The following is a 25,533-nucleotide window of genomic DNA, read 5'->3' as shown; positions in this document are numbered from 1 at the left end:
TTTGTCTGAAATGGTATAGGGTTTCCTGCCTGAGCAGGGGGTTGGACTAGATGACCTCCAAGGTCCCTTCCAACTTTATATTATTATTATTATTATTATTATTATTATTATTATTATTATTATTATTATTATTATTATTATTATTAAATTTTAATTCCATTTATATCCCGCCTTTCTCCGAAGACTCAGGGTGGCTTACAAGCTTAGCAGTAGCCTTCATTCTATGTATATGCCTGCTTATTAGGGCTTTCACACACACCCCAAGCGGCATTATTACAAAGTCAGCTTAATTGCCCCCAACAATCTGGGTCCTCATAGATAGATCCACATATATGACTTAATTTCATATCTTCTCCTGACTCAAAAAGAAAATTGTCAAGTTAGATGAGGTAAAATCCTTGGAATAATTATTTACAATGATAGATATATTAATGTTATTAAAATGTGTTTTCCTATAATAACTAATAACCTAATAAACCAAAAGAACAAACTTAGAGCAAAAATTGTATTCTTATCCACTTTCTTCATTATAAGAGAAATGTGTTTACTGATCTACTGAAACTAGAAATAACACATTTGAATTTTCCCTTTTAAAAAAGATAATTGTTAATACAAAAAAAGGTTTTCTCTGGTTTACCTAAAACCATATTACTATTCCCCACTACGTTCTGTGAGACCTCTTTGTAAGTTGTGGGGGGAAAACATAATTTGAAAGAATTTTTCATAAATTCAGGTTTCTAAACTACAAGTAAATAAAAATGCTAAACAATCTTTTTACACCTATAAGAATATATTTAAAAGACTGTATTTGACATTTCTCAACTTAAAAACATTATCAAAAAGGTTTTTAAACATGTCTTCTTATCAGTTGATCCTTGTTGTTTAAATCAGGTCTAAAAACAATAATGTAACACTTGGGGAAAAAGATGCATCCAAGAAGCCCAGCACCAGAGGACAAAATGGAGAATATCTCCACAGCCACCATGGCTTTTCCTCTGGTGCTCAGGTAGGTTGGAACAAAGGAGACCCAGACACTGCAGAAAGCCAACATGCTGAAGGTGATGAACTTGGCTTCATTAAAGCTGTCAGGCAGTTTACGAGCCTGGAATGCCACAATGAAGCTGGCAAGCGAAAGGAGAGCCATATAGCTCAGAACACAATAAAACATAAAGACTGAGCCTTCATTGCATTGTAGAACCATTTCTTCAGTTGTTGAGTGCATGTCTAATTCTGGGAATGGGGGAGAGGTGGATAACCAAACAACACAGATGCTTGCTTGCAGTAGAGAGCAGAGCAGGACAATAGAAACAGCCAATCTTTTCCCCACCCATGTCCTTATCCGAGATCCTGGCTTGGTGGCCTTGAAGGCAAGAGAAACAAGGATGGTTTTGGCCAACACACAAGAGATGGACAATGAGAAGGTGAGACCAAATGCAGACTGTCTGAGGAGACAGGTGACTCTCCCAGGTTGTCCAATAAAAAGCAAAGAGCAGAAGAAGCAAAGGAGAAGGGAGATGAGGAGAGTGTAGGTGATATCCCGGTTGTTGGCTTTGATGATAGGACTGTCTTTGTGCTTAATAAATATTCCCAACACCCATGTTGTAATGAGGCAAAATAATGTAGCAACAGTGGCTAAACTGAGTCCTAAAGGTTCTTCATAAGATAAGAAGCTAATTGTTTTCATGATGCATCCATCTTTCTTATGGTTTGCATATTGATCATCCGGACATTGAAAGCAAACAACAGTGTCTAAAAGGAAAAAAAATGACAAGGCAGTTTTGTAAGAAAGATTATTATTAAATTCCATATTTATTCCCTCTGATGTTTATGTCTTTGGTATAAATAATAGAATCTACAATATAAAAATGCATTTCAACATCTCTCTCTGTATATTTTGTGTGTTGTGGTATTAAGTCAAATATTGCTTTGATTATACACAAGAAAATTTCACAAACTCCATGAAAATCCATTTTATCTTGATTTGCTTTCTTATGATAAAGGAGTTCTCCAATAAAGATTCATGAATAGCTGAAGTGATATATTTTCATATTTGAAACCATATTGACTTATTGAATATTGAACAATATTCAAACTATGGTATATAAGTATAATAGTTTCACCAAATTCAAAGTGAAAGAGGAAAGAAAATTTTCAAGGAGAAAATTGTAAAACATATGCGTAATTACATATTTGAAGGAAAAACTATAGAGTAAAAGGGATTTTCTGTTTCTGTAAGAGAAGTATATATCGCTTTTTAATTTAATATCACTATTTTTGTTTTCTTTCTATGTCTCTTTTAATATTTCATTTCTTGTGTTTACCCCCATAAAGAAAATATTGGAATCAGCCTGCATTACATATAAAATACTTAGATATTACATATCCAAGAGAACAACACAATGTAGAGAAAATATGAATAAATATTTCTAAAAGAAGCAAAACTGTGGACAAATGGATGGATGGATGGAAGGATGGATGGATGGATAAGTAATATCTAAACACACAAACAAACAAACAAACAAAGTGACTGAGAGGGTTGGAAACATTAAGACAAAAAGTATGGAGTGATTTAATCATATTCCACATTATGTCTGCAAGATTCTTATTATTAAGAGAAATGTCTCATTAGTTTTTCCACTCTTCTTAAGAAGTAAATATTGACTTCCGTAAATTTTAGAAATTCTCGTTTTCATTATTATATTTCAAGAGTGTCCCTATTTAATTGGTGCACATTGGAGATTTTTGGATTCCATAGTTTAATCAAAAGATATCAATTCTGAATTCCTTCCTTCCTTCCTTCCTTCCTTCCTTCCTTCCTTCCTTCCTTCCTTCCTTCCTTCCTTCCTTCTTTCCTTCCTTCCTTCCTTTATTTTTACAAATTTTATTGATTTTCTAATATTACATTCACATATTTGAAAACCAATGTGGTGGCTGAGTAGTTGTAATATATACAGATATCATTAGTACAGATTTCAGATTGCTACCATAAACATTTCCTTTCTTTTTCCCTACATATATGTTTTCTATTTGTAAATTTAAAGACAGGTTTTATCTTATCACTCACAAAGAAAATAACTTTCTTACATATATCCATAGTTTTTAGTTTACATATATTCTAGTTGTTTTAACACACAATCTTTTAGACAATCAATGACCTAATAGATTTTTCAGTTTTAATTTCCACTAACATTTATATTTAATGTTGATATTTATTATTCCCAAGATTTTTAATATACTCCCAATTCATCTATCACTATTCCTCACAAAATCTAATATTCAAAATATGTTGTTGTTAGTTGCAAAGTCGTGTCCGACCCATCGCGACCCTATGGACAACGTTCCTCTAGGCTTTCCTGTCCTCTACCATCTTCTGAAGTCCATTTAAGCTCACGCCTACTGCTTCAGTGACTCCATCCAGACACCTCATTCTCTGTCGTCCCCTTCTTCTATTGCCCTCAATCTTTCCCAGCATTAGGCTCTTCTCCAGTGAGTCCTTCCTTCTCATTAGGTGGCCAAAGTATTTGAGTTTTAGCTTCAGGATCTGGCCTTCTAAAGAGCAGTCAGGGTTGATCTCCTCTAGGACTGACCGGTTTGATCGTCTTGCAGTCCAAGGGACTCGCCGGAGTCTTCTCCAGCACCAGAGTTCAAAGGCCTCAATTCTTTGGTGCTCAGCCTTTTTTATGGTCCAACTTTCACTGCCATACATTGCAACTGGGAAGACCATAGCCTTGACTATACGCACCTTTGTTGACAGGGTGATGTCTCTGCTTTTTAGTGTGCTGTCTAGATTTGCCATGGCTTTCTTCCTGAGGAGCAAGCATCTTTTAATTTCTTGGCTACAGTCCCCATCTGCAGTGATCTTGGAGCCCAGCAAAATAAAATCTGTCACTACCTCCATTTCTTCCCCATCTATTTGCCAGGAATTGAGAGGGCCGGATGCCATGATCTTGGTTTTCTTAATGTTTAGTTTCAACCCAAGTTTTGCACTCTCCTTCTTCACTTGCAACAAGAGGCTCTTCAGTTCCTCTTCACTTTCTGCCATTAGAGTGGTATCATCTGCATCAAAATATACATCCCATCTATTTAACTTCTCACCCTATATGTCAAAAAATTAAGGATACAATATGATATCCTTCCTTTTTGCTAGTTTTCAGTTTGTTTTTCTTATGTAGTAATCAAAATTTCTTTTTATTACAGTGTTTAATACTTCCCCTCTCTTCCTCTTTGTATCTGCTATCTCTTGCTTAAACTAAAAATTTTCATTTTTAAAGTTCCATATAGACCTATTTATTCCTTTCAACAATAAGTTTTTAGCTTATCTACATTATTCACCTTTACATGACCTTTATGCACAAATCAATATTCAAATTAGCTATTAGTATTTATACTGCTACATTTTAATGACCATTTTTTTTTCTTTATCTCAGTTCATCACAATGTCTTGTGTTCAAAATGCACATCTTATCTCTTTAAGTACATTCTGTTTTAGATTTCAATAAGATGGTCAAAACTCCATTCTTTTTTAATCTTATTCTGGCTTTTTTCCTTTGCCAAGTCATCTTCCATGTCCTTGCTTTTGGATCATCGAACCAATCTCCTTGTAATATCATGTATATTAATTGATATTGGAAAAACCATCTGGTCGCCATTTTTTTGAGAGGACTTATAGATCTAGTGGGTCGTCTCTTTATTCTTCCATATTTTTTTTTATTGAAAAGTTTTAACATACAATTTTTCCCTTAAAAATCCCCCCTCCCCCTCCCTTCTCCCTCCCCCCCTTCCTCTCCCCCCTCCCCCCCTCCCCCCCCGACTTCCCAGAGCTAAATACAAGGTATATATATAAAAAAAACAATCATAAACAACCATATACTAACAACCATAAACTCTAAAATCTATCACTCTCTAGCTTATATAGGATAAAACAAACCTTAGTAATATTAAATATATATAAAAAAAACTAAGATAGAAAAAGAAAAAAAGAAAGAAGACTTATTCAAATACTACATAAAACTTCTTAACCCTATACTTATTCTGGATAAACTCAATCCATTTTCTCCCTTCCATAATATAGCGTTCTTGCAAGTAATCTTTCAAATAGGCCGAAATCTTCGCCATTTCAACCAGGTCGGAAACCTTTAAAGTCCACTCTTCTATGATCGGCAGTTCCTCTTTCTTCCAGTACTGACCTATCAAAAGTCTTGCTGCCAATTAAATTCAACATCAACTTAGTGTCCACAACTGTAGCATCTATAATTATTCCCAACAAAAAAAAAGAAAACAAAAAAAAAGGGTTGCGGACAAAACTTTAACCTCCGTTTAAAAATCTTCTGTATGTTCCACCAGACTTTTATCCAAAAAGCCTTAACCTTTTTACAAGTCCACCATATATGAAAATATATTGCGTCTTCATCACCGCATCTCCAACATTTAGGCTAATAATTCAGATACATACTTAGCTTTTTAAGATCTAAATGCCATCTATAAAACATTTTGTAAAAATTCTCTCTTAGATTTCAAGCTTGTGTAAGTTTTACATTCCTCACCCAAATCTTTTCCCACCTCCCACTGCTTGGCTGTAAGTACGTTGTGAAAGTTCCATAGACTTCTGCTGATCTTGTTCTTTTATCTTTTTTGATCGTTTTAAAGCAGCACGCGTCACCCTCTGTTCTCTGGGATCATCCAAAGAAGTTGTAACTTGATCTCCTCCAGCACCATTCTCCTCTGTCTGTCCATCTTCAGCCTCTTGATGTTCTCCTTCTCCAGATCCCTTTGCAGCTTCCAGAAGTGTTAATGGGGTTGCTTTTAAAACATTATTGTAAAAATCACACGCTTGCATCACAGTAACCAGACGGTACCTTTTACCTTCATGCATCACCATCAACCCAGCTGGGATCTCCCATCTGAACCTTATATCTCGTTGCTTGAGCTCTTGCACAAGAAATGTAAAATCCTTCCTTCTCCTTAAAATCTTTGGAGGAATTTCTTTTAGAACCAGAACTTCTTGATCAGCAATCACAACTTTAGTATCATAGGCAGCTTGTATAACTTCATCTCTAATTTCCCTTTTTGCAAAATAAACCACCACATCTCTAGGCAACTTTCTCTGTCTAGCAATCCATGAATTCACATGAAACACTTTATCCATGCCTCCTTTTATTTCAGATGCTGGCTGTTTCAATACCACTTCGAGAGCCTCAGAAACCAGCTGCTTTAGATCTTCCTTAATATTCTCCTTTAAACCTCTGATTCTAATGGCAAACTGCATCTGGAAATATTGAGCAAGACTCAGGTCTCTATCCATTTTGTCTCTTAAATCTTCATTCTCCAATACTTTTGCTTCTAATATGGCATTCTTTTGAGTCAAATCTTCCACTTTTTCCTCCAAATCTTCCACACATTCAGCCACTTTATACACTGAAGACAAAATGTCTACCTTCATCACACTGAACTTCTGTTCCATCCTCTCCTCCATTCTCTCCTCCAACTTCTCCAATTTCTCCTCCATCTGTGCAAATTTATCACCCATTGATTCCAAAATTACCTGGGTATGTTTTTCAAGAGCATCTTGTAAATCCTTCGATGTCAATACATCAGGAGGATGCAATGCCTGCAATGATGATTGTTGCACCGGAGAAGTTCCAGCACTCCGAAGAGTTTTAGGGGGAGGTTTAGCCGCCATCTTTTACTTTCAATTGTGACGCACCTTCACTTTAAGTTTAAAAAGTCCATCAAGCTCGAGAGTAAAATAAAATAATCCTCTTCACCTTTTCCTCTTGTACCGCTCTGCCTGCTCTTTTTATTCCATAGTCCTTCCTTCAGGCAGGGGTGGTCGCAGACGCCTGGCTCTGCTCCAAGAAATCAGGAGCAGAGGCGCTGGCCAGCTGGGAGCAACCCAGGCTACGGGGGAGTTTGATCCTTCAGCCGCCCAAGCTACAAGCTCAGGCGGCCCCGGAGAACTCGACCCCTACCTGGGGCCTCACCCCCTCCTCTTCTCCCGAGGAGGGGGCTTCAAATTCGCCCGAACAGCTGATCAGCGCTGTTTCGGGCGAAAATCACTCAGCTGAGCCGCGGGCAGCCCGGGAGGGCTGTCTCCGGCGCCGCGCAACCACCGGAAGTCCTTTATTCTTCCATATTGACGTGGTTGTTCTGAATTGTTTATCTTCTCATCCAACTGTTCTTTTTCTAGATCCTATAATTCCTTCTGAGTTGTATAAAGAAACATTTTCCTTTTTCCAGGTTGTCGATGTCTTTTCTGGATTTTCAAATGTCAATATTTGTTGAATAGTAGATTCTTCTGTCATAGTATTTGAATGTTTCATTTTTTCTATTGTATTTTGTATAGACAGTTCTTTAGTTGTAGTCAAAGTTTGGCCTTCCATATCTGGGCTGTCTTCTTATTCCTTCCCATAGTCTCTTAGTATTTCATTGGTTGTGGTAAGAGTTTGAATTAGTATTTTCAACATAGAGAGAGTTTATTTGATCTTCATCTATAAGGAAATTTTGTTCCTGGTCTTCTTCCATATTAGTATTTTAGACTAAAGGCTTGACACTTAGAAAATCCAAAAGAGAGAAAAAGTTTTTTTTTTGTTTTTTCCCCCGGGTAGGGAACACAGAGCCTTTCACAGCTGTTGTTTCAAAATTCTCAAGGTTATGTATCTTATCTATTTCCCTGGGCAGCCAGCCAGGCCCCTTTTAAAGTTTCCTTTTGAGTCCCAAAGTTATTTTAATCTTTTCAGTTGTCCTTTTTTATATAAGAAAAAACAACCAGATTAGATAATGAAAAATAATAATAAAAAATATTTCAGTCCACATGCTTTGAGAAGTAAAGTTCCAATTGGGATTCAGTTACTTTTTCAATGTTTAAAACGCACCTGGGTTTTTAGTCACTGCTCTTTCTGGAGGGAGGGCTAAAATCCCCCTTCCCTCACCGCAGGAGGGAGAATGCTTAGCAGCTTAATGACGTACAGAAAATAATAGGGTGTAAAAGAGGTAGATCTCACCCAGTCTCTTCCGCACTGCTTTAAGAGTTGCCTGATGGAAAATGTGACCAGCTGTTCACAGCCTAGGAACGACCCACAATGGCTGGTCCTTTCATCCGCTGGTTTGGAGGGATCACCAGGTCTAACGGGAGAGTTGCAGTTCTCCTGCAATCCAGCAAGCACCCCTCCTTGCTGGTCACTTCTTCAGGGCGACTTTTGGCCCTTTTCAGAGGCCCCCAGCAATGCAAAACTGGACAGGGGAGAGAGAGAGAGAGCAAGTCTCCCAGCCATCCATAGTGGCAGCATGGCAAACCAGAAGCCCCTTCCTTCCTTCCTTCCTTCCTTCCTTCCTTCCTTCCTTCCTTCCTTCCTTCCTTCCTTCCTTCCCTCCTTCCTTCCTTCCTTCCTTCCTTCCTCTCCACCTTTACAGTCATTGTATTATATGTAGTTTTGAAATTGTACAATCATGTTTTTGTGGGTTTTTATTTTTCATCTTTAAAAAAACCCTGAAATAATATACTTTGGGGGGGGGGGTGCATATATTGTCTTCAGTGCAAATGTTTCTGAATCTCTACTATGGTGCTTGCTTGGTTATAAAGCTGAAACCATTCCAGGATTGGTTTAATTAATTAATTGAAACATTGTTGTGATTGTGAACATTAACACTTGTAATTCCATTGTAAGAACTTATACTTTTAAATGCATTATTTAATTAGCTGAAAGTGTTCAGCACACTAGACAGTATAACAACAAAATTGAATGATTTGTTAACTTACTACTCTCTTTAGAGATTTTCCCCTCTGGACATTCAACACAATCATAACAGCAGAATTTCTTTCCTTCATTCTTCCTCTTGTGATAACCAGGGAGACAATGTTCATTGCATAGAGAAATGGGAAGCACCTATTTATCAATATTACAATGTTGGAAAATGAGCATTTATTGTTTTGAAGAAAATCCAGTTGTCACACTGAAGAGAAACGTGCTGTTACATTAAAGAGAATAGTCCCATCTAAAGGTTGTAAAATGAGAACTTGATTGGATTTGATGATTTATTTCAAACACAATTAAGTATGTTTCAGTTTGCACCCTGATTTGATTTTGTGAGCACAACTGATCTGACTTTCCAATTTTTGTTATGTTGAAATTCTCGTATCAATTTAATTAAAGTTTTATTAATTCAAATAATCACACTGACCAGAAACATTGAGTCAAGCAATCACTATGTCAACACTGCTAACATTGGATGTTTTTCATTGACAACAAATGGAAATGTGGCCATTTTCTTCCTTTTGCTTTTAGAGTTAGATGATGTTGGGGAGGGGGGATATGAATGAGAGTCCAACTAGACATAACAACACTGAACCTAGCGTGAGAATCAAGGTTGTGGAAATCAGAGCTGATAAAGAATTGGTGAGTTGGAGAACTGGAGAGGAAGCCCGCGCTTCAAGCTAATTGGGGAATAAGATTTATGACTGTAAATTGGAGGAGGAATTGTGCTTTGATACTATGTGCCCAGGGGAAGGGAATTCAGTTTTTGGATTCAATTATGTAAGTGCCAATATTATGCTACTTGAATAAAAGATTCTTTAAGGAAAATAATGCCTCGAAGTTCTCTGAAGAGTTTCATCTGTCGGAACCATGACAACTGATTTGAACACAGATTTGATAAAGCTTCACTCAACTAGAGTAATATAGTCCCTTAAAAGCATGGTTATTTTTTTTCCCCTTTCTCATTAACATTTCAATATATGAGGGAAGTCTAATAAATATAGTGCACAATACCAGAAAGTGTTAGCCTTTAATAATTAAAGAGGAAAAAAGTTATTTCTCAATCTTGGTATCGTTATAGGTTGCCAAGAAGGATAAAAGTAAATATGCCAATCTAATGAATCCTTATCTGAATGATCAGACAAAATATTCTTGAAATCATACCTGGTTAAATGCTCTATGCCAAACAATCATATCCTCATTAATGACTAATTCCCTTCCTTTTAAAGCATCAGGATCCACTTTCCCAATCTTGTGTCTCTGGAAAGTGGAATTGGGAAAGACAACAATGTTTATGATATCAAATCCACCTTCCATCTTCTTTTGATCATAAAAAGTCAAGGTTTCTCCAAGAGAATTATTGTATTTCATGCCTTTCAGAAATTGGTGGAGCTATATGATTGGAAACAATAAAACAGGTAAATAAAAACATAGAAATGAGTGGGCAAATCACGTGAAGATCACGTGAAGTACTAATACCACTTTACAATGCCTTGGTAAGGCCACACCTGCAATACTGCATCCAGTTTTGGTCAAGACGATGTAAAAAAGATGTCGAGACTCTAGAAAGGGTACAGAGAAGGGCAACAAAGATGACTGGGGGACTGGAGGCTAAAACATATAGGGAACGGTTGCTGGAATTGGGTATGTGTAGTTTAAGAAAGAGAAGGGTGAGGGGTGACATTATAGCAGTGTTCCAATATCTCAGGGGCTGCCACAAAGAAGAAGGAGTCAAGCTATTCTCCAAAGCACCCGAAGGCAGGACAAGAAGCAACATATGGAAACTAGTCAAGGAGAGAAGCAACTTAGAACTAAGGAGAAACTTCCTGACAGTTAGAACAACTAACCAGTGGAACAACCTGCCTCCAGAAGTGTTGAATGCTCCAACACTGGAAATTTTTAAGAGGAGACTGGACAGCCAGTTGCCTGAAATGGTATAGGGTTTCCTGCCTTAGCAGGGGGTTGGACTAGATGACCTCCAAGGTCCCTTCCAACTTCTTCTTCTTCTTCTTCTTCTTCTTCTTCTTCTTCTTCTTCTTCTTCTTCTTCTTCTTCTTCTTCTTCTTCTTCTTCTTCTTCTTCTTCTTCTTCTTCTTCTTCTTATTATTATTATTATTATTATTATTATTATTATTATTATTATTATTATTATTATTATTATTATTATTATTATTATTATTATGTTACCCCCCCGTTGATAGGGCTCACAACTTGGGCGTCCTCCTGGATTCACGACTCAATTTTGAAGACCACATAGGAGCCGTGACCAGGGGGGGCTTTTGCCCAGGTTCACCTGGTGCGCCAGTTGCGTCCCTATCTGGACCGAGATGCCCTACACACAGTTACTCATGCGCTCGTGACCTTTCGTTTGGACTACTGCAACGCTCTCTACATGGGGCTGCCCTTGAGGAGCACTCGGAGGCTTCAACTGGTGCAGAATGCAGCCGCGCGAGTTGTAATGGGGGTCCCCCGATACTCCCATGTAACACCTCAACTCCGCGAGCTGCATTGGCTTCCGGTTGCCCTCCGGGTGAAATTCAAGGTGCTGGTCATTACCTATAAAGCCCTACATGGCTTGGGTCCGGGGTATTTGAGGGAACACCTGCTGCCAGCATCAAGTGCCCTTCGTCCAGTGCGCTCCCACAGGGAGGGTCTGCTCAGGGTCCCACCGGTAAGAGATTGCCGGCGGGTAACGCCCAGGGATAGGGCCTTCTCAGTGGGGGCGCCTGCCCTCTGGAACCAGCTGCCAGTGGAGCTGAGGACTGCCCCCAACCTCCGTTCATTCCGCCGGGGCCTGAAGACCTGGCTCTTTGAGCTCTCTGGCCCAGGCTGAGGATTAATTTATTTTAACTGGGGTTTTATTTGCACAGGGTTAAGTTTAATCTTTTTTAAACTGGTTTTAACTTTTGTATTGTGGTTTTTAATTCCCTGTAAACCGCCCTGAGTCCTCAGGGAAAGGGCGGTATATAAATGTAATAAAATATTAAAATATTAAATATTATTATTACTATTATTACTATTATTACTATTATTACTATTATTATATGCCTCTAACAAAGATACTGTACTTGACTTACTTTTTATATCTACAGTAACACCTATAAGAATATGGAAAGATTCTCTGACCCAGCAGAACATATTGATTAAAAATGATAATGGGCAAAAAAAAAGGGCTAAAGTGAAAATTAAGAAAATAGATGATGAGGCCTATCAGAGGGAATATTTAAAAAAGAAACACCTGTTTGGGAATGGTTAAAGAAATAGAAAAAAAAATTGGATGTGACTTTGATTTTAAGAGGAAAGAGCCCCTCAAGTAACATGGTAACTTCTTTTTCTACTTTTTTATTTTATTTCTAGATATGAGTAATATAAAAGAGTTGGGGTGGCTTATATAAAGGAAATGTTTTAGATATCTAAAGGTGATTGACTTTAAGAAAATTAATAAACTGATTTTTTTTAAAAAAATGTTTTGACTAAGAGCTAAAAGACTAGAGTATTAGATTTATTAAATGGAATATTTAAAGATTAAATACATTTTTAATTATGGTAAAAAAAGAACAAAAAATGGAAATATATATATGTGTTAGCTTATAGGAAATAGGGATTTTAAGTAGCGTACTGTCTTTTTATTTTATTTTTATTCTTATTCTTCTTTTTTCTCTTTTCAGTCTTATTTATTCCTTAAGAAAGGTAAAAGTATTGGGTTGGCTTACATGATAAAAATAGATTTAAATATTTAAATGTAATTAACTTTGAGAAAATCTTAATCAGAAAAAATGTTAAGAACATTGTGGGAAAAACAAATGTAAACAAGAACTATAAACATGATATATGATGAGACAACCAGAATGACTAGATAGAAAAGGAATATTATATTGATGTGATTATTGTTTGTAGAAATATTAGAAAACTTTTGTACTCAATTATCATTTATTAAAACAACAAGAATTGTATTAACTTAAGGTTGGTAAAAGAGAATACTATGGGGAAAAGAGGAAATCAAGTAAAGTTATCATGTGGATATAGATTATAGAAATTAACTGTTAGTGAATGTTTTTTTAAATGTAAACTCAGACAATTATTTTATTTTAATTTAATTCCATTTATATCCCGCCCTTCTCCGAAGACTCAGGGCGGCTTACAAGCTTAGCAGTAGTCTACCAAATATTAAGGTGATTATGTTAAAAAATTAATAAAGCGTACTTTTAAAAAAGGTATATAATAAACATTATCAGTGGACAAATGTTCAAATTAATTTTAGAGTCGCTTCTTCCCTTTTTGGCTCATGCACCATAAGTTTAATTTACTAGGCTCAGGGAATAAAATAGAAAGCATATTAGTGTGAAGCTAAGCCCAAGAATGACATAGAAAAAATGAGCCAGAATTCAAGTTTTTTATTTACTTACACATTGTAGGTAATATCTTCCCATACTAAATCCTTACTACACACATATAACCTGAGAGATATACACTGTAAGATTCTAGGTAGTGGCTATTGTAACTCTCTTCCACTGTCTCCTCAGAGTTTGAGGGTGTGCTACCTCTTCTCTCCCACACAAACAGTTTCTGAAATGTGTTCCCTCCTTTAAAAAAAAAAATGCCATCATATCAGCTCCCCTCTACATGCACCATTTCCTACAATTACAGGGATGGAAATAAAAGGTAAACAAATAAATGCCATCATTAGACAAATGTTCAAATCCATTTTAGTACCTGCCACTTCCCTGTTGGAATCATACACCCTAACTTTGTACTTTGCTATTATGTAGTACAAAATACTTGTAGCACAAAAGTTCACCTGCCATGGTTGTGAATCTTCATATTCTGATAATTTGTGTCTCATAAAATGCCTGTGATTAGATCGAAGTAAGAAGAGAGCATGTAAAGCTTGAGCCAATACAGAGGCAGCATTGTAGATACTATAGCTGTGCCCAGACATCTCTACCTCAAAAAGAGCCCCAGGAATATCCTCTAGCCTCTCCTCTCCAGTACAAAAGGGATTGACCAGTTTGCTCAAAGAAGGGGATGGTAATGAACAATCAAATACTTGCTCCCAGAAAAGTGGAAAAAATCCATCTCCTTGAATCCAAGGAGGTTTTATCAACTTCAAGAATTCCTTGAACCTTGAAATTTCTTTTGAGTGAATTGTAAAGCAAATGGCACCATCGAAGAACTGCCGATCCCATTTTTTAGTCATTCCAGTTAATAAATAATCCATCTGGGCAGTCATGATCCATACCTTTCCCAAGGAACTCTGCACATGTCCAGAGCCAAGCCAAAACATTATATCCGTTAACCATGCAATTGTCACAGATTCTCCACAGATGATAAAGGTGTTTGTCTTCTCATTAATTATGTGTTTATAAATATTTTTCCATTTTTCCAACATTTCAAAAAACTTATCCCAGTAGGTTAGCAATGGGATTCTTTCTGTAGAAGCAGAGCAGATTCCATGCTGGGAAAAGAGGGACTCCATGCTCTGCAGAAAATGGTCTCCTTGACTGTTATCAATAGCAAGGAGTCCAACCCATCTCCACCCAAAATGCTGCAGCAGTCGGATAATACCAATGTACTGTGAAGACTCATTTGGAACTATGGAGTAGTAGAATGGAATCTCAGTGCTATGAACATCTTGTGGGGTGAATGACCCATATGTGAGCTAAAAGAAACACAGATTATGGAAATGGATCATCATCACTATCTTTTTCTTCATATATTCCAACAGATTTGGTCAGATTGTTGAGTAATGTGGCCAGAGAATAAGGATGTTTTAATAAGCCTAGTTTGGTAAAAAGAAAAGAGGGGGGAATTTTTCAGGACTCCCTTCCCAAAAACCCTACCTGTGGAATCTTGTAAAACTTTACCAGATCTGCGATATTGGAGGAAGTTCCAAAGCTGAGCCCTCCTATGATAGAAATGAGATTTTTCCTGGTGTCACATTTATAGTTGGGGACAAATCTCTCTGATCTGAAGAGCAGGTCCAGGGTGGTCCGATAGGTCATTATTGCATTGTAGTAGCTATCATGAATATAGAAGCCAAGAGTGACATTGGACAAGATTTCTGGATTCTCATTGATCTCCTTCACAGCGAAGACCAAGGAAAGGATATGTTGGTAAAACTTTGTTAGCACGCTGAAAACGGGAAAAATTTACATCTATCATTAAATATTTCTTTATTATTTTTCTGGAACCCCAGGGAGATACTTTACCCCATATAAGGAATGACCAATCCAGCCCTATTTTTAATTCTACTGCACTGAACTAATTCTTGTGATTTCTATTGTTTGCATGATAGAATCAATATTCCTTAAAACAGGGGGCCCCAATCCCCAGTCCATGGACTGGAACCGGGCCACAGCATGCCTGCAACCGGGTTGCACAAAGAAGCAAAGCCCCATCTGCGGGTTGGAGGCAGCACACAAAACCACACCCTCTCTGGTCCATGAAAAAAAACCTCTCTCTATGTAACTTGTCCCTGGTGCCCAAAAGATTACGGACCTCTGCCTGAAAACACTTCCCCACAAAACAAAGTGTTCCCAATATGGTTGACTCAGCCTTCCATCCTTCCGAGGTAGGTAAAATGAGGACCCAGATTGTTGGGGGCAATTAAGCTGACTTTGTAATAATGCTGCTTGGGGTGTGTGTGTGAAAGCCCTAATAAGCAGGCATATACATAGAATGAAGGCTACTGCTAAGCTTGTAAGCCGCCCTGAGTCTTCGGAGAAGGGCGGGATATAAATGAAATTAAAAAAAAAATGAAAGAAAATATCTGCCTTTCTTTTTATTCATTGCATAGAGATGACACAAAGGTGAATGATAAGAATTGCTTACCTTGGATGTTCAAAAAACTCCTGAGAGGGCTGCTGCTGAAATGAAACTTGATTAAATTGGTAGTTAGCCATAGATACCATCTCACCAATGACAAGGTCCCCTTCCTGGTACCATTCATTTGGAACAGGTATCGGTTCACCTGGATGACAAGGCAGTGACTTCACTCTGAAGAGTGGAAATAGGAGAAGAAAGAACATTGGGGCAGGAAATGCTCTTTCAATATAGAAGTTCCTCCATCAGCAGCTTGCCACGTTAGTCTGCATTTCACCAGCCTCAAAATTTCTATTAAGAACAAGTTGAAATCCTAACTTATACCTCTGATTCTGCTTGCATATACTGCTAATACTCAAAAAGATCTAAACGGCAATGTGGAGCTTCAGCAACAGAACTTCATTTGGGGTGGTTGAAATGACCGACTTCATCTACCTATCTTCTACTCTCCAGTCTCCGTGGGACAGACGTTTCTTCATACATTTGTTCATTTCTCTTATGTCTTCCTCAGGTGTTTACAGTTTTGATGAAGGAAACAAATTATTATCATTGGAATAATTCCATTGGGGAAGTAATCATCCCTTCAGTATTTTCTCTAGCATTATTATTATTTTATTTATAGGGGGTAAAAAAGATTGTTGATTTTGAACAACAAATGAAGAGAAGAACTAGGGGTGACATGATAGCAGTGTTCCAATACCTCAGGGGTTTAAACAAAGAAGTCAAGCTATTCTCTAAAGCACCTGAAGGCAGGACAAGAAGCAACGGATAGAAATTAATTCAGGATAGGAGCAACCTAGAACTAAGGAGAAATTTCCTGACAGAACAATTAATCAGTGGAACAACCTGCCTCCAGAAGTTGTGACTGCTCCAACACTGGAAGTTTTGAAGAAGAGACTGGACAGCAAATTGTCTGAAATTGTATAGGGTGTCCTGGCTGAGCAGGGGGTTGGACTAGAAGACCTCCAAGGTCCCTTCCAACTCTATTATTATTATTATTATTATTATTATTATTATTATTATTATTATTATTATTATTATTATTATTATTATTATTATTATTATTATTATTATTATTATTATTATTTATTGTTGTATGCCCACATTTCTTTTCTCTTTGTGGCTTAATAATTGGAGAAGTTCAGATGTGAACTCCAATTCATCTTGATGAATACTCTCTGAGTGTTAAATATTAATAAAAAAGGTAAAGGTAAAGGTTCCCCCGCACATGCGTGCTAGTCGTTTCCAACTCTAGGGGCCGGTGCTCATCTCCGTTTCAAAGCCGAAGAGCCAGCACTTGTCCGAGGACGTCTCCGTGGTCATGTGGCCGGCATGACTAGATGCCAAAGGCGCACGGAACGCTGTTACCTTCCCACCGTAGTGGTCCCTATTTTTCTACTTGCATTTTTACGTGCTTTCGAACTGCTAGGTTGGCAGAAGCTGGGACAAGTAACAGGCGCTCACTCTGCTACGCGGCACTCGGGATTTGACCCGCCAAACTGCCGACCTTCTGATCGACAAGCTCAGCGTCCTAACCCACTGAGCCACCGCGTCCCTTTTTAAATATTAATATGATACATTAATTAAAATTTATTTTCCATTTTTCAACCAAAATATATTACCCTGTTAGCGCAAGGTTCAGAATAAGAAACATTGAAGCACATATAGAAAGTATATTTCACTAGTAAAATGGAGGAGTTATTAGTATTACTTTTGAGGCCTTGTTACATTGTTATATGAATAATCCAACAGCTCAATTAGAATCTGCAGAATCTGATCCATTTATCTAGAAAGTATTTGTAGTTCATTTAGGGCAATTGATTTGAGTGGATTTAATACCCAGTGCCTACATTCAGAATGCATCAGACCCATCATATGGCCATGAGGCTTCTCAACTTGCAAGAAATCAGCTTGAAGGTTGCCTAATTTCCATTCTCATGTCAGATTTCTCCATGACTCTGAATGACATAAGCCTATCAAAATGTGACATCACACAGGTTCAAGAAAAGATATTATAATAAACTGGGGATTAAATTGAATACCACATGATTATTAAACAGCCTGTTCATCCAACGTTAAAACAAACTGAAATTGAGTAGGAATTAATTATTAACTATTTTCAATTATCTAGGAAGTTATACTAGATAAGAGCCATGATGGTGCAGTGGTTAGGATGTCTACTGCCAGAAGTTCGATCCTGACTGGCTCAAAGTTGATTTAGCCTTCCATCTTCCTGAGGATGGTAAAATGAGGACCCAGATTGTTGGGGGCAATATGCTGACATTTGTAAACAGCTCAGAGAGTGCTATAAAGCACTATAGAGAGGTATGTAAGTCTAAGTGCTATTGCTATTGCTGTCAAGCTACGAAGAATGTTTATGCTGCTGCAGCCATTACTGCTGAAGGTTTGGCTTCATTAAAAGCAGGGCTTTTTTTCTCATAGAACGCTCAGAACGGAGTTCCGGCACCTGTTTTGGATGGAACCTTGTAGGGTAGGCAAGGCAGGTTGTATTACATGTGTGAGTTCCGGCACCTTTTTCTTTTACAAAAAAAGCACTGATTAAAAGTATCAGGCAATTTTCTGGTAAAGAATCCCACAGTAAAACTGATGGTGGCCAGCAGACCCAAAGTAGCCAAGGACAATGTAAAACATGGCATCATGAGCCTTCATTACATTGAACAATAATCTCTTCAATCTGTGAATGCGTGTCCCATTCGGAAAAGGGAGCACACATAATCAACCATAACATACAGATAACAACTTGAATACATGAGCAGAGAGCAATGACAGACCCAGCCAGTCTCTTTCCTTGCCATTTTCTCATTTGGTTTCCTGGCTTTGTGGCCAAGAAGGCCAGAACAAAAGTCATGGTCTTGGCCAAGTTACAAGACACTGAGAGAGAGAAAATGGTGCCAAACACAGTTTGCCTGAGAAAGCAAGTCATCTCCCCAGGCTGATCTATGAAGAGCAGAGAGCAGAGAAAACACAGCAGGAGAGAGGAAAGAAGGATGCATGTGATGTTCCTGTTGTTAGCTTTGACAATGGGGGTGTCCCAGTGCAGAATAAAAGTCACTACCACCCAAATGTGGACAGATGAAAAGAAAACGATCAAGGAAGTCAGAATGATCCCCAAAGGTTCACCATAGGATAAATAGCTGAAACGTTTGGGAAGGCACTGGAAATGTTCTGCATTCAAATAGTGATCTCCTGGGAATGTCTCACATTGGTCTGCATCTGAAACATGAAAAAGACCTGGTCATTTCCAACTATATAGGACAATATATAGAGCTAACTGAGAGAAACCATTCTTGGTGGTATAGTTTACAATTGTTCTGTACCAGCCTGCTACCGGCCCTGCAGAAAAGGCAGGGACAACCCCTTTTACAAGAAGGCAAGAGGCTGGAACTAAGCCTGCCAAATTTATGGACACAAAAGCAAACAGAACAAGACACGAACCATGAAAAAGGAGCTAGTCAAGCAGTTGCCTTCAGCAAACCAGCCCTCCCACGCATTCCCCTTTTATACAGTTCAGGGCATGGCTTCTCTCTGCCTCCTTCCGAGGTGCCCCATTGCCTTCCTCTGTTTACTCCTGATTGACTGCCTCCTGCATCGGGCGTCCTTGAACAGGGCCAGCTGTGGGTCATCTTCATCCACGCTGACAGGCTCACACAGCTGGGTCTGCGTCATGACCAGGTGGGAGGGGCCTGGCTGAGGGCTCTGTGGAGCCTCAATATTATTCTCAGCAAGCTCTTCAACACCCCCCTCCTCCTCCTCTGAATCGTCCAACCCAACTGCCGAACCCACAGGCTGACCCTGAATCACAACAACAATCCTCTTGACATACACAGAATAATACTCTCAAAAATTGCTAAATACAGATTCCGGGCTATCATTTATGCAAACGTATCCCTTTGACTTTCAATATTAGTAGGGTAGGACTCTGAAAAGAACTATAACTCTCAACCTAGCAAAGGATATCACAATAGAATGGACTTATGCAAGCATTAAAATTACACCCACTTTTTAAAAAAGAATCTACTGCACTTTACCCCTATTCAACCAAATAGCATACCAAAGTTGGAAGGAATGAAGAAAAGATGAGTTTGGAAGCTCTCAATTCCCAATTGTCTCTTTACTTATGCATTTTGTTCGAAATTCTTCCTTCAGGACATTGTGCACAATTGTAGCAACAAGTATCTTTTCCTTCCTGAACAAGCCTGCTGTACCCCTGACGGCAGCTCTCTACACATCTTGCACAGGGAAGTACCTGGGATATTTTTTTAAAGAAAAGAAACAACAACATAAAAGAAGTTTTAGCAGTAGGATTCATAAAGATGTTGAGCAAGTTGTCCATTTTATTAGGACAAATTAGTACATTCAGGGGGATGCATAATCTTCTGATATCAAGATATCCCAAGATGCTTTTGGAGAGTGTCCATGTTTACAGAGAATCTTCCTATTCATAGGATACGTTCTGAGTTATTTTGCCAACACAGCCATTCTCTTTTATTCTTGTAGAATAAGAAAAATAGATAGTAAAGAGCATGACAGTTTTTGGTGGGAGATATCTGAAATGTTTCAATTCTACTAGAATTGAAATCAGAGCAAACTAGAAAGTTTTGCAACCTGTGGTCTAGGCAGTAATGAAGGATTACATTATGTATGAAATGTCAATTGGATAGACAAATAACCACTTCCTCTTAATTATTTTATGTAGAAACGGTATTTAAGACAAAGATTCATCACAAGTTTAAACCAATTTCCTCCTAATCTTTATTCTGTTCACTGCAAAAATGCAGATATATTGTAATTTATTTAAAGAAATGGTAGCATGTTCATCAAACTAGATAAGCACAAGCATATGTATAAATATTCTTAGGTAAAGGTAAACGTTCCCCCGCACATGCGTGCTAGTCGTTCCCGACTCTAGGGGCCGGTGCTCATCTCCGTTTCAAAGCCAAAGAGCCAGCGCTTGTCCGAGGACGTCTCCGTGGTCATGTGGCCGGCATGACTAGACGCCAAAGGTGCACGGAACACTGTTACCTTCCCACCGTAGTGGTCCCTATTTTTCTACTTGCATTTTTACGTGCTTTCGAACTGCTAGGTTGGCAGAAGCTGGGACGAGTAACAGGCACTCACTCTGATACGCGGCACTTGGGATTTCACCCGCCAAACTGCCGACCTTCTGATCAACAAGCTCAGCGTCCTAACCCACTGAGCCACCGCGTCCCTTTAAATATTCTTATGTCATATTAATTTCAAAATGCAACTCAGTTTCATGTTGATGCTCTTTATAAAGACCATACTAAATGTTCAGCAAAAGCACCAGGCTCCAGGATACCATCACTGAAATTTCTGGACATTCAGATCATTGGGGAAGAATTTCTTCCCCTCCAAATAATAGTCTACCAAATTAGAGTAGACCAAATGTCTCACCTGCTGAAACATGTGATTCCGCACAATGGCACTTTTATCAGTGGTGAACCTTTTCCCATAGGGAGCTTTGGAGACCATCTTTCCAATCCGGAACTCTCTGGAAAGATTGATTGTGAAAGGTGACAAAGTTGAAGATTTCGTATCCTGGGTCAAAGTCCCCCTTTTCATTAAAAAAACAACAACAACAAAAACAAACCACGTCTTCTCCCACATTGTTAATAAAATGGGTGTTTCTCAGAAAGTAGTGAAGCTGGATTTGAAAGAGAGGAGAAGCCAGAGCAATTATTCTAATACCCAGTTTGGCTTCATTCTGAATCCCAGCAGAGTTTCTGTAGCGAATCTTATCAGAATTGTAACTGAAGTGCATTGTGATTTGATTGCACAGCACATTTCTAATTTCAGCAACGTCAGATCCAACAATTTGCTTACATTTATTCCTTTAAGTGTTAACAGATAAATTAAGACCCTGGCATAAGATTCTCATACAGCCTATTTTCCAACAGTTGCACAAATAAACAATTGGAGGAAACAGGCCATACCACATAAATAAGGTAGGATATCCACTATATGTGAAGCCAGTGCTTTTTTTGTAAAAGAAAAAGGTGCCGGAACTCACACATGTCATATAACCCGCCTTGCCTACCCTACAAGATTCCATCCAAAAAAGGTGCCGGAACTCCGTTCTGAGCGTTCTATGAGAAAAAAAGCCCTGTGTGAAGCAAAGAAAGGGAAACACAGGGAATTTATTACCATATGGTTCTTGTTCTTGAATCACAGACTTGCAGCATTTTGTTTCAATCTGAATCAGTAGCTTCCTGAAATTAATTAGATTCTTGGACAGCTTTGAGATTTAAGTTAGTTTTTCCAATCCTGCCTATCCCATATATCTGGACTGTTATATGAGAATGGAATGGAATAGAAAATACGGAAATAGAATAGAATAGAATAGAATAGAATAGAATAGAATAGAATAGAATAGAATAGAATAGAATAGAATAGAATAGAATAGAATAGAATAGAATAGAATAGAATAGAATAGAATAGCATAGCATAGCATAGCATAGAATAGAATAGAATAGAATAGAATAGAATAGAATAGAATAGCATAGCATAGCATAGAATAGAATAGAATAGAATAGAGTAGCGTAGCGTAGCGTAGCGTAGAGTAGAGTAGAGTAGAGTAGAGTAGAGTAGAGTAGAGTAGAATAGAGTAGAGTAGAGTAGAGTAGAGTAGCGTAGCGTAGCATAGCATAGCATAGCATAGCATAGCATAGAATAGAATAGAATAGAATAGAATAGAATAGCATAGCATAGCATAGCATAGCATAGCATAGCATAGCATAGCATAGCATAGCATAGAATAGAATAGAATAGAATAGAATAGAATAGAATAGAATAGAATAGAATAGAATAGAATAGAATAGAATAGAATAGAATAGAATAGAATAGAATAGAAGCTGGAAGGGACCTTGGAGGTTTTCTAGTCTAGCCCCCTGATCAAGCAGGAGAACCTAGAAAATTCTGAAGACTGATATGCTTAAGCATATCTGGTTGGAATTATGAGGGTGGTAAAATCATGGCCTTTGCATTGGGATGTTATCGTCCTATGACGTGTAGTAGATAATTTTGTCCTATAATGTTTGTGACTGTGAAGTATTCAGTGTTGTGTTCCACTCACATCTCTCCTTAATTCATCTGCACTGAAGGCTGAGGTTTCTTCATGTGTGTTTGTATTTAACCCAGAATTACAGAATTTGGATATCTCTTTGGGATATTGAAGTTTGGATTCTTGTCCCAAAGTCAGGTGGGTGGAATATAATGACCCAAATGCCCCCTTCCAATTTTGGAATTTTATGATATCATTCTGTGTCACAGCAGAACATTGTTTAAGAGTGGAGATCACAAAATACCAGATCTGAAAAGGACAGAGTAAGTCACTTCAGTTCATCAATAAGATGTTAGCATACACAGACTTGAAAATGTTTCAGTATACAAGGATTTTAGGGGTCAAGGTTCCCAATTTGATTCTGCTTTAGGACACTCTTTTCTGTTATCCACTCTTTCCATTCCGGATTTCATTTCTTCTCCACATAGAAAGTAAGTCCATGTATTTGTAACATTTGAAAATTTCTGCATAGATGCTCTCCTATGTGTAAATGACACTACTTTAGAGAATGGAAGGACAAGAATGTTAAGAGTGATTTTCTTCCTGTCAGATTGATATGCTTTCAACATTTCCACACAAGGTGTATTCTCTGTATGGGAAGTGATTGACTCAAGGTCACTTATGAACTCTCAAGACAAATCCATTCCCTGACCACAATAGCACACCGTGGTGTGTAGAGCAACCCAAGGAAAAGGCTTAAAAACATACTTTGCTGATACTCATCATGATACAAAGTCAATTCATTATTTTTATTTTTTATTTTATTTTAATTCAATTTATATCCCGCCCTTCTCCGAAGACTCAGGGCGGCTTACAAGCTTAGCAGTAGCCTTCATTCTATGTATATGCCTGCTTATTAGGGCTTTCACACGCACCCCAAGCGGCATTCTTACAAAGTCAGCTTATTGCCCCCAACAATCTGGGTCCTCATTTTACCTACCTCAGAAGGATGGAAGGCTGAGTCAACCTTGAGCCTGGTGGGACTCGAACCTGCACTAATTGCAGGCAGCTGGTGTTACTTAAGGAGGCATTAGCCCACTGCTCCACCAAGGCTCCTTATGATCCTTAATTATGATCCTTAATTATGCAACTGGTATGGAATCCCCCAACCCCAATCTTCATTTGTGATGCCCTCAAGAATAGGAAGAAACAATTATAGCACCGATGATGTTACTTGATTTGGATAATGAAACATCTGCAGGAAAACAACCAAGCACAGAGAGCAACAAGGACACTCAGAAATAAATTTAGACTCCATCTCAATGTTTGTTTACATAACGTTGTATCTTTGAACTAATAAGTTAAAGAAAAGTTAGCTATTCACTCTCATTGTTCATATTAAAAGCAAGGGATGCTCAACAGACGTTTTTATAAAAGTGTATATCTATTTTCTGAACCTAATGTACATAAATTTGCATTATTTCAGAGAACTTCTTTAAACAAGGGATATGTTAGGCAAATGGACCATACGCTACATTCTGGGAAAGTTTTAATTCATTATTTGAAAAACCGTTCTCCAAACCAGAAAACAAGATATCAAATAGGCATCAAGAGAGGAAATAAGAGAAGTCTAACTGGGGAAAAAATCCCCTTCGCTATAAGCTATCACTATCCCACAAATTTCTGGGTTCTATTTCTGTTTAAAAATATATTACTTCAGACAAATAATTTATAAAAAGACCATAATTGTGCAAATCAGCAAAGCATATTATGGAGAAAAAGTGGGACAGTATTTATTTACTTAGGACAGGAAGGCCTGGAGGAATGTTGTCCATAGGGTCGTGATGGGTCGGACACGACTTCGCAGCTAACAACATAACAATTTATTTACTTACATATTTATTTATTTGGTTTCTAAAGTTCTCCAACACCGTAACAACTCTTGGCGGCACACAATATTCAAACATTTCAAAACAAAATAGCAAATACAAGTAGCTCACCAGGCCCAGACATGGAAATGCAATCCCATTTGGGATGACAAAATATCTGGGACAATAAAGTCCAAATATCTCTGGCAATGGGTCTTTCTATGACTGAACTCAGCCCATTCTTCCACATTCAGACGTCAATTGGGACATGACCTTGACAAAAATCATTTGGTTGGTCCAGGGTTGAAATATGTAGTTGGATATTACTTGTTCCAACCTGAAAGATGACCACACCCAATTTCCTCGGGTAAATTTTAAACAGCATATGAAACTAACCATAGAAAAAGGAGAGGAATGTCATGAAATGTCATGACCAATCCATACCAATCCTTTCTGTAATCCAGATGGATACCATGATTGATAGCACTGAATGAGGCTAGAGATGAAGGAGAACTAGGATGCCTGCACCATGCCTTCCCAATTTTAACACTGACAAGCATGGTTGATACAGTCTCAATCTTATGTCCTGCTCTGAAACCCAACTGATTATGAAAATAAAATAAAACCTCATTTTATTTTACACAGGCTTTTGAACAAAGTTTTCATAAAACAACAACATCAACAACATTAACTCCCTCTTGAATGTTATTCACTCTTACCTCTTTGCTATACTAGGCAAATATAAGAACTTTGATTGATACTCCTGGCACTCCCCAAATTGCAGGAAGACATATACTGTATAGAGAACTGTCAAAAGACAGTTTACAGGTTTACATTTCATATAAAAGAAATCTGCTGGAAAGTGGAATCACTCTCCATTTCATTTAACCAAGGGTTAGGGTTGGAGGTAATTAGAGATTACCTGGAACCTTTGTTCCTATCATTTTGCATACAGAATCTTTCACTTCATTGTTCCTAATGCTGTAGATGAAAGGATTTAGCACAGGGGTGATGAAAGTATACAATATGGAGACAGACTTCATCATACTAA

The 25,533-nt window shown here is 38.0% G+C and overlaps 1 protein-coding gene across 1 annotated transcript; it reads right to left on the bottom strand.

Annotated features, from left to right (window-relative positions):
• Window positions 1-847: 847 nt before the first annotated feature.
• Window positions 848-25,525, bottom strand: LOC308676432 (vomeronasal type-2 receptor 26-like; the record flags this gene model as incomplete). The annotated part of the gene is made up of 8 exons (XM_081342247.1): window positions 848-1,749; window positions 8,756-8,882; window positions 9,915-10,142; window positions 13,549-14,409; window positions 14,591-14,882; window positions 15,582-15,746; window positions 25,202-25,289; window positions 25,405-25,525. The coding sequence occupies 8 exons, from the start codon at window positions 25,523-25,525 to the stop codon at window positions 848-850; spliced, it is 2,784 nt and encodes a 927-aa protein (XP_081198373.1).
• Between the last annotated feature and the right edge of the window lie 8 nt (window positions 25,526-25,533).

Source organism: Vipera berus, assembly GCF_964194415.1.
Source record: "Vipera berus genome assembly, chromosome: W".
Classification (NCBI taxonomy): Eukaryota; Metazoa; Chordata; class Lepidosauria; order Squamata; family Viperidae; genus Vipera; species Vipera berus.
Note: the sequence above shows the minus strand (reverse complement) of the source record. Positions and strands in the feature narration are given on the sequence as shown.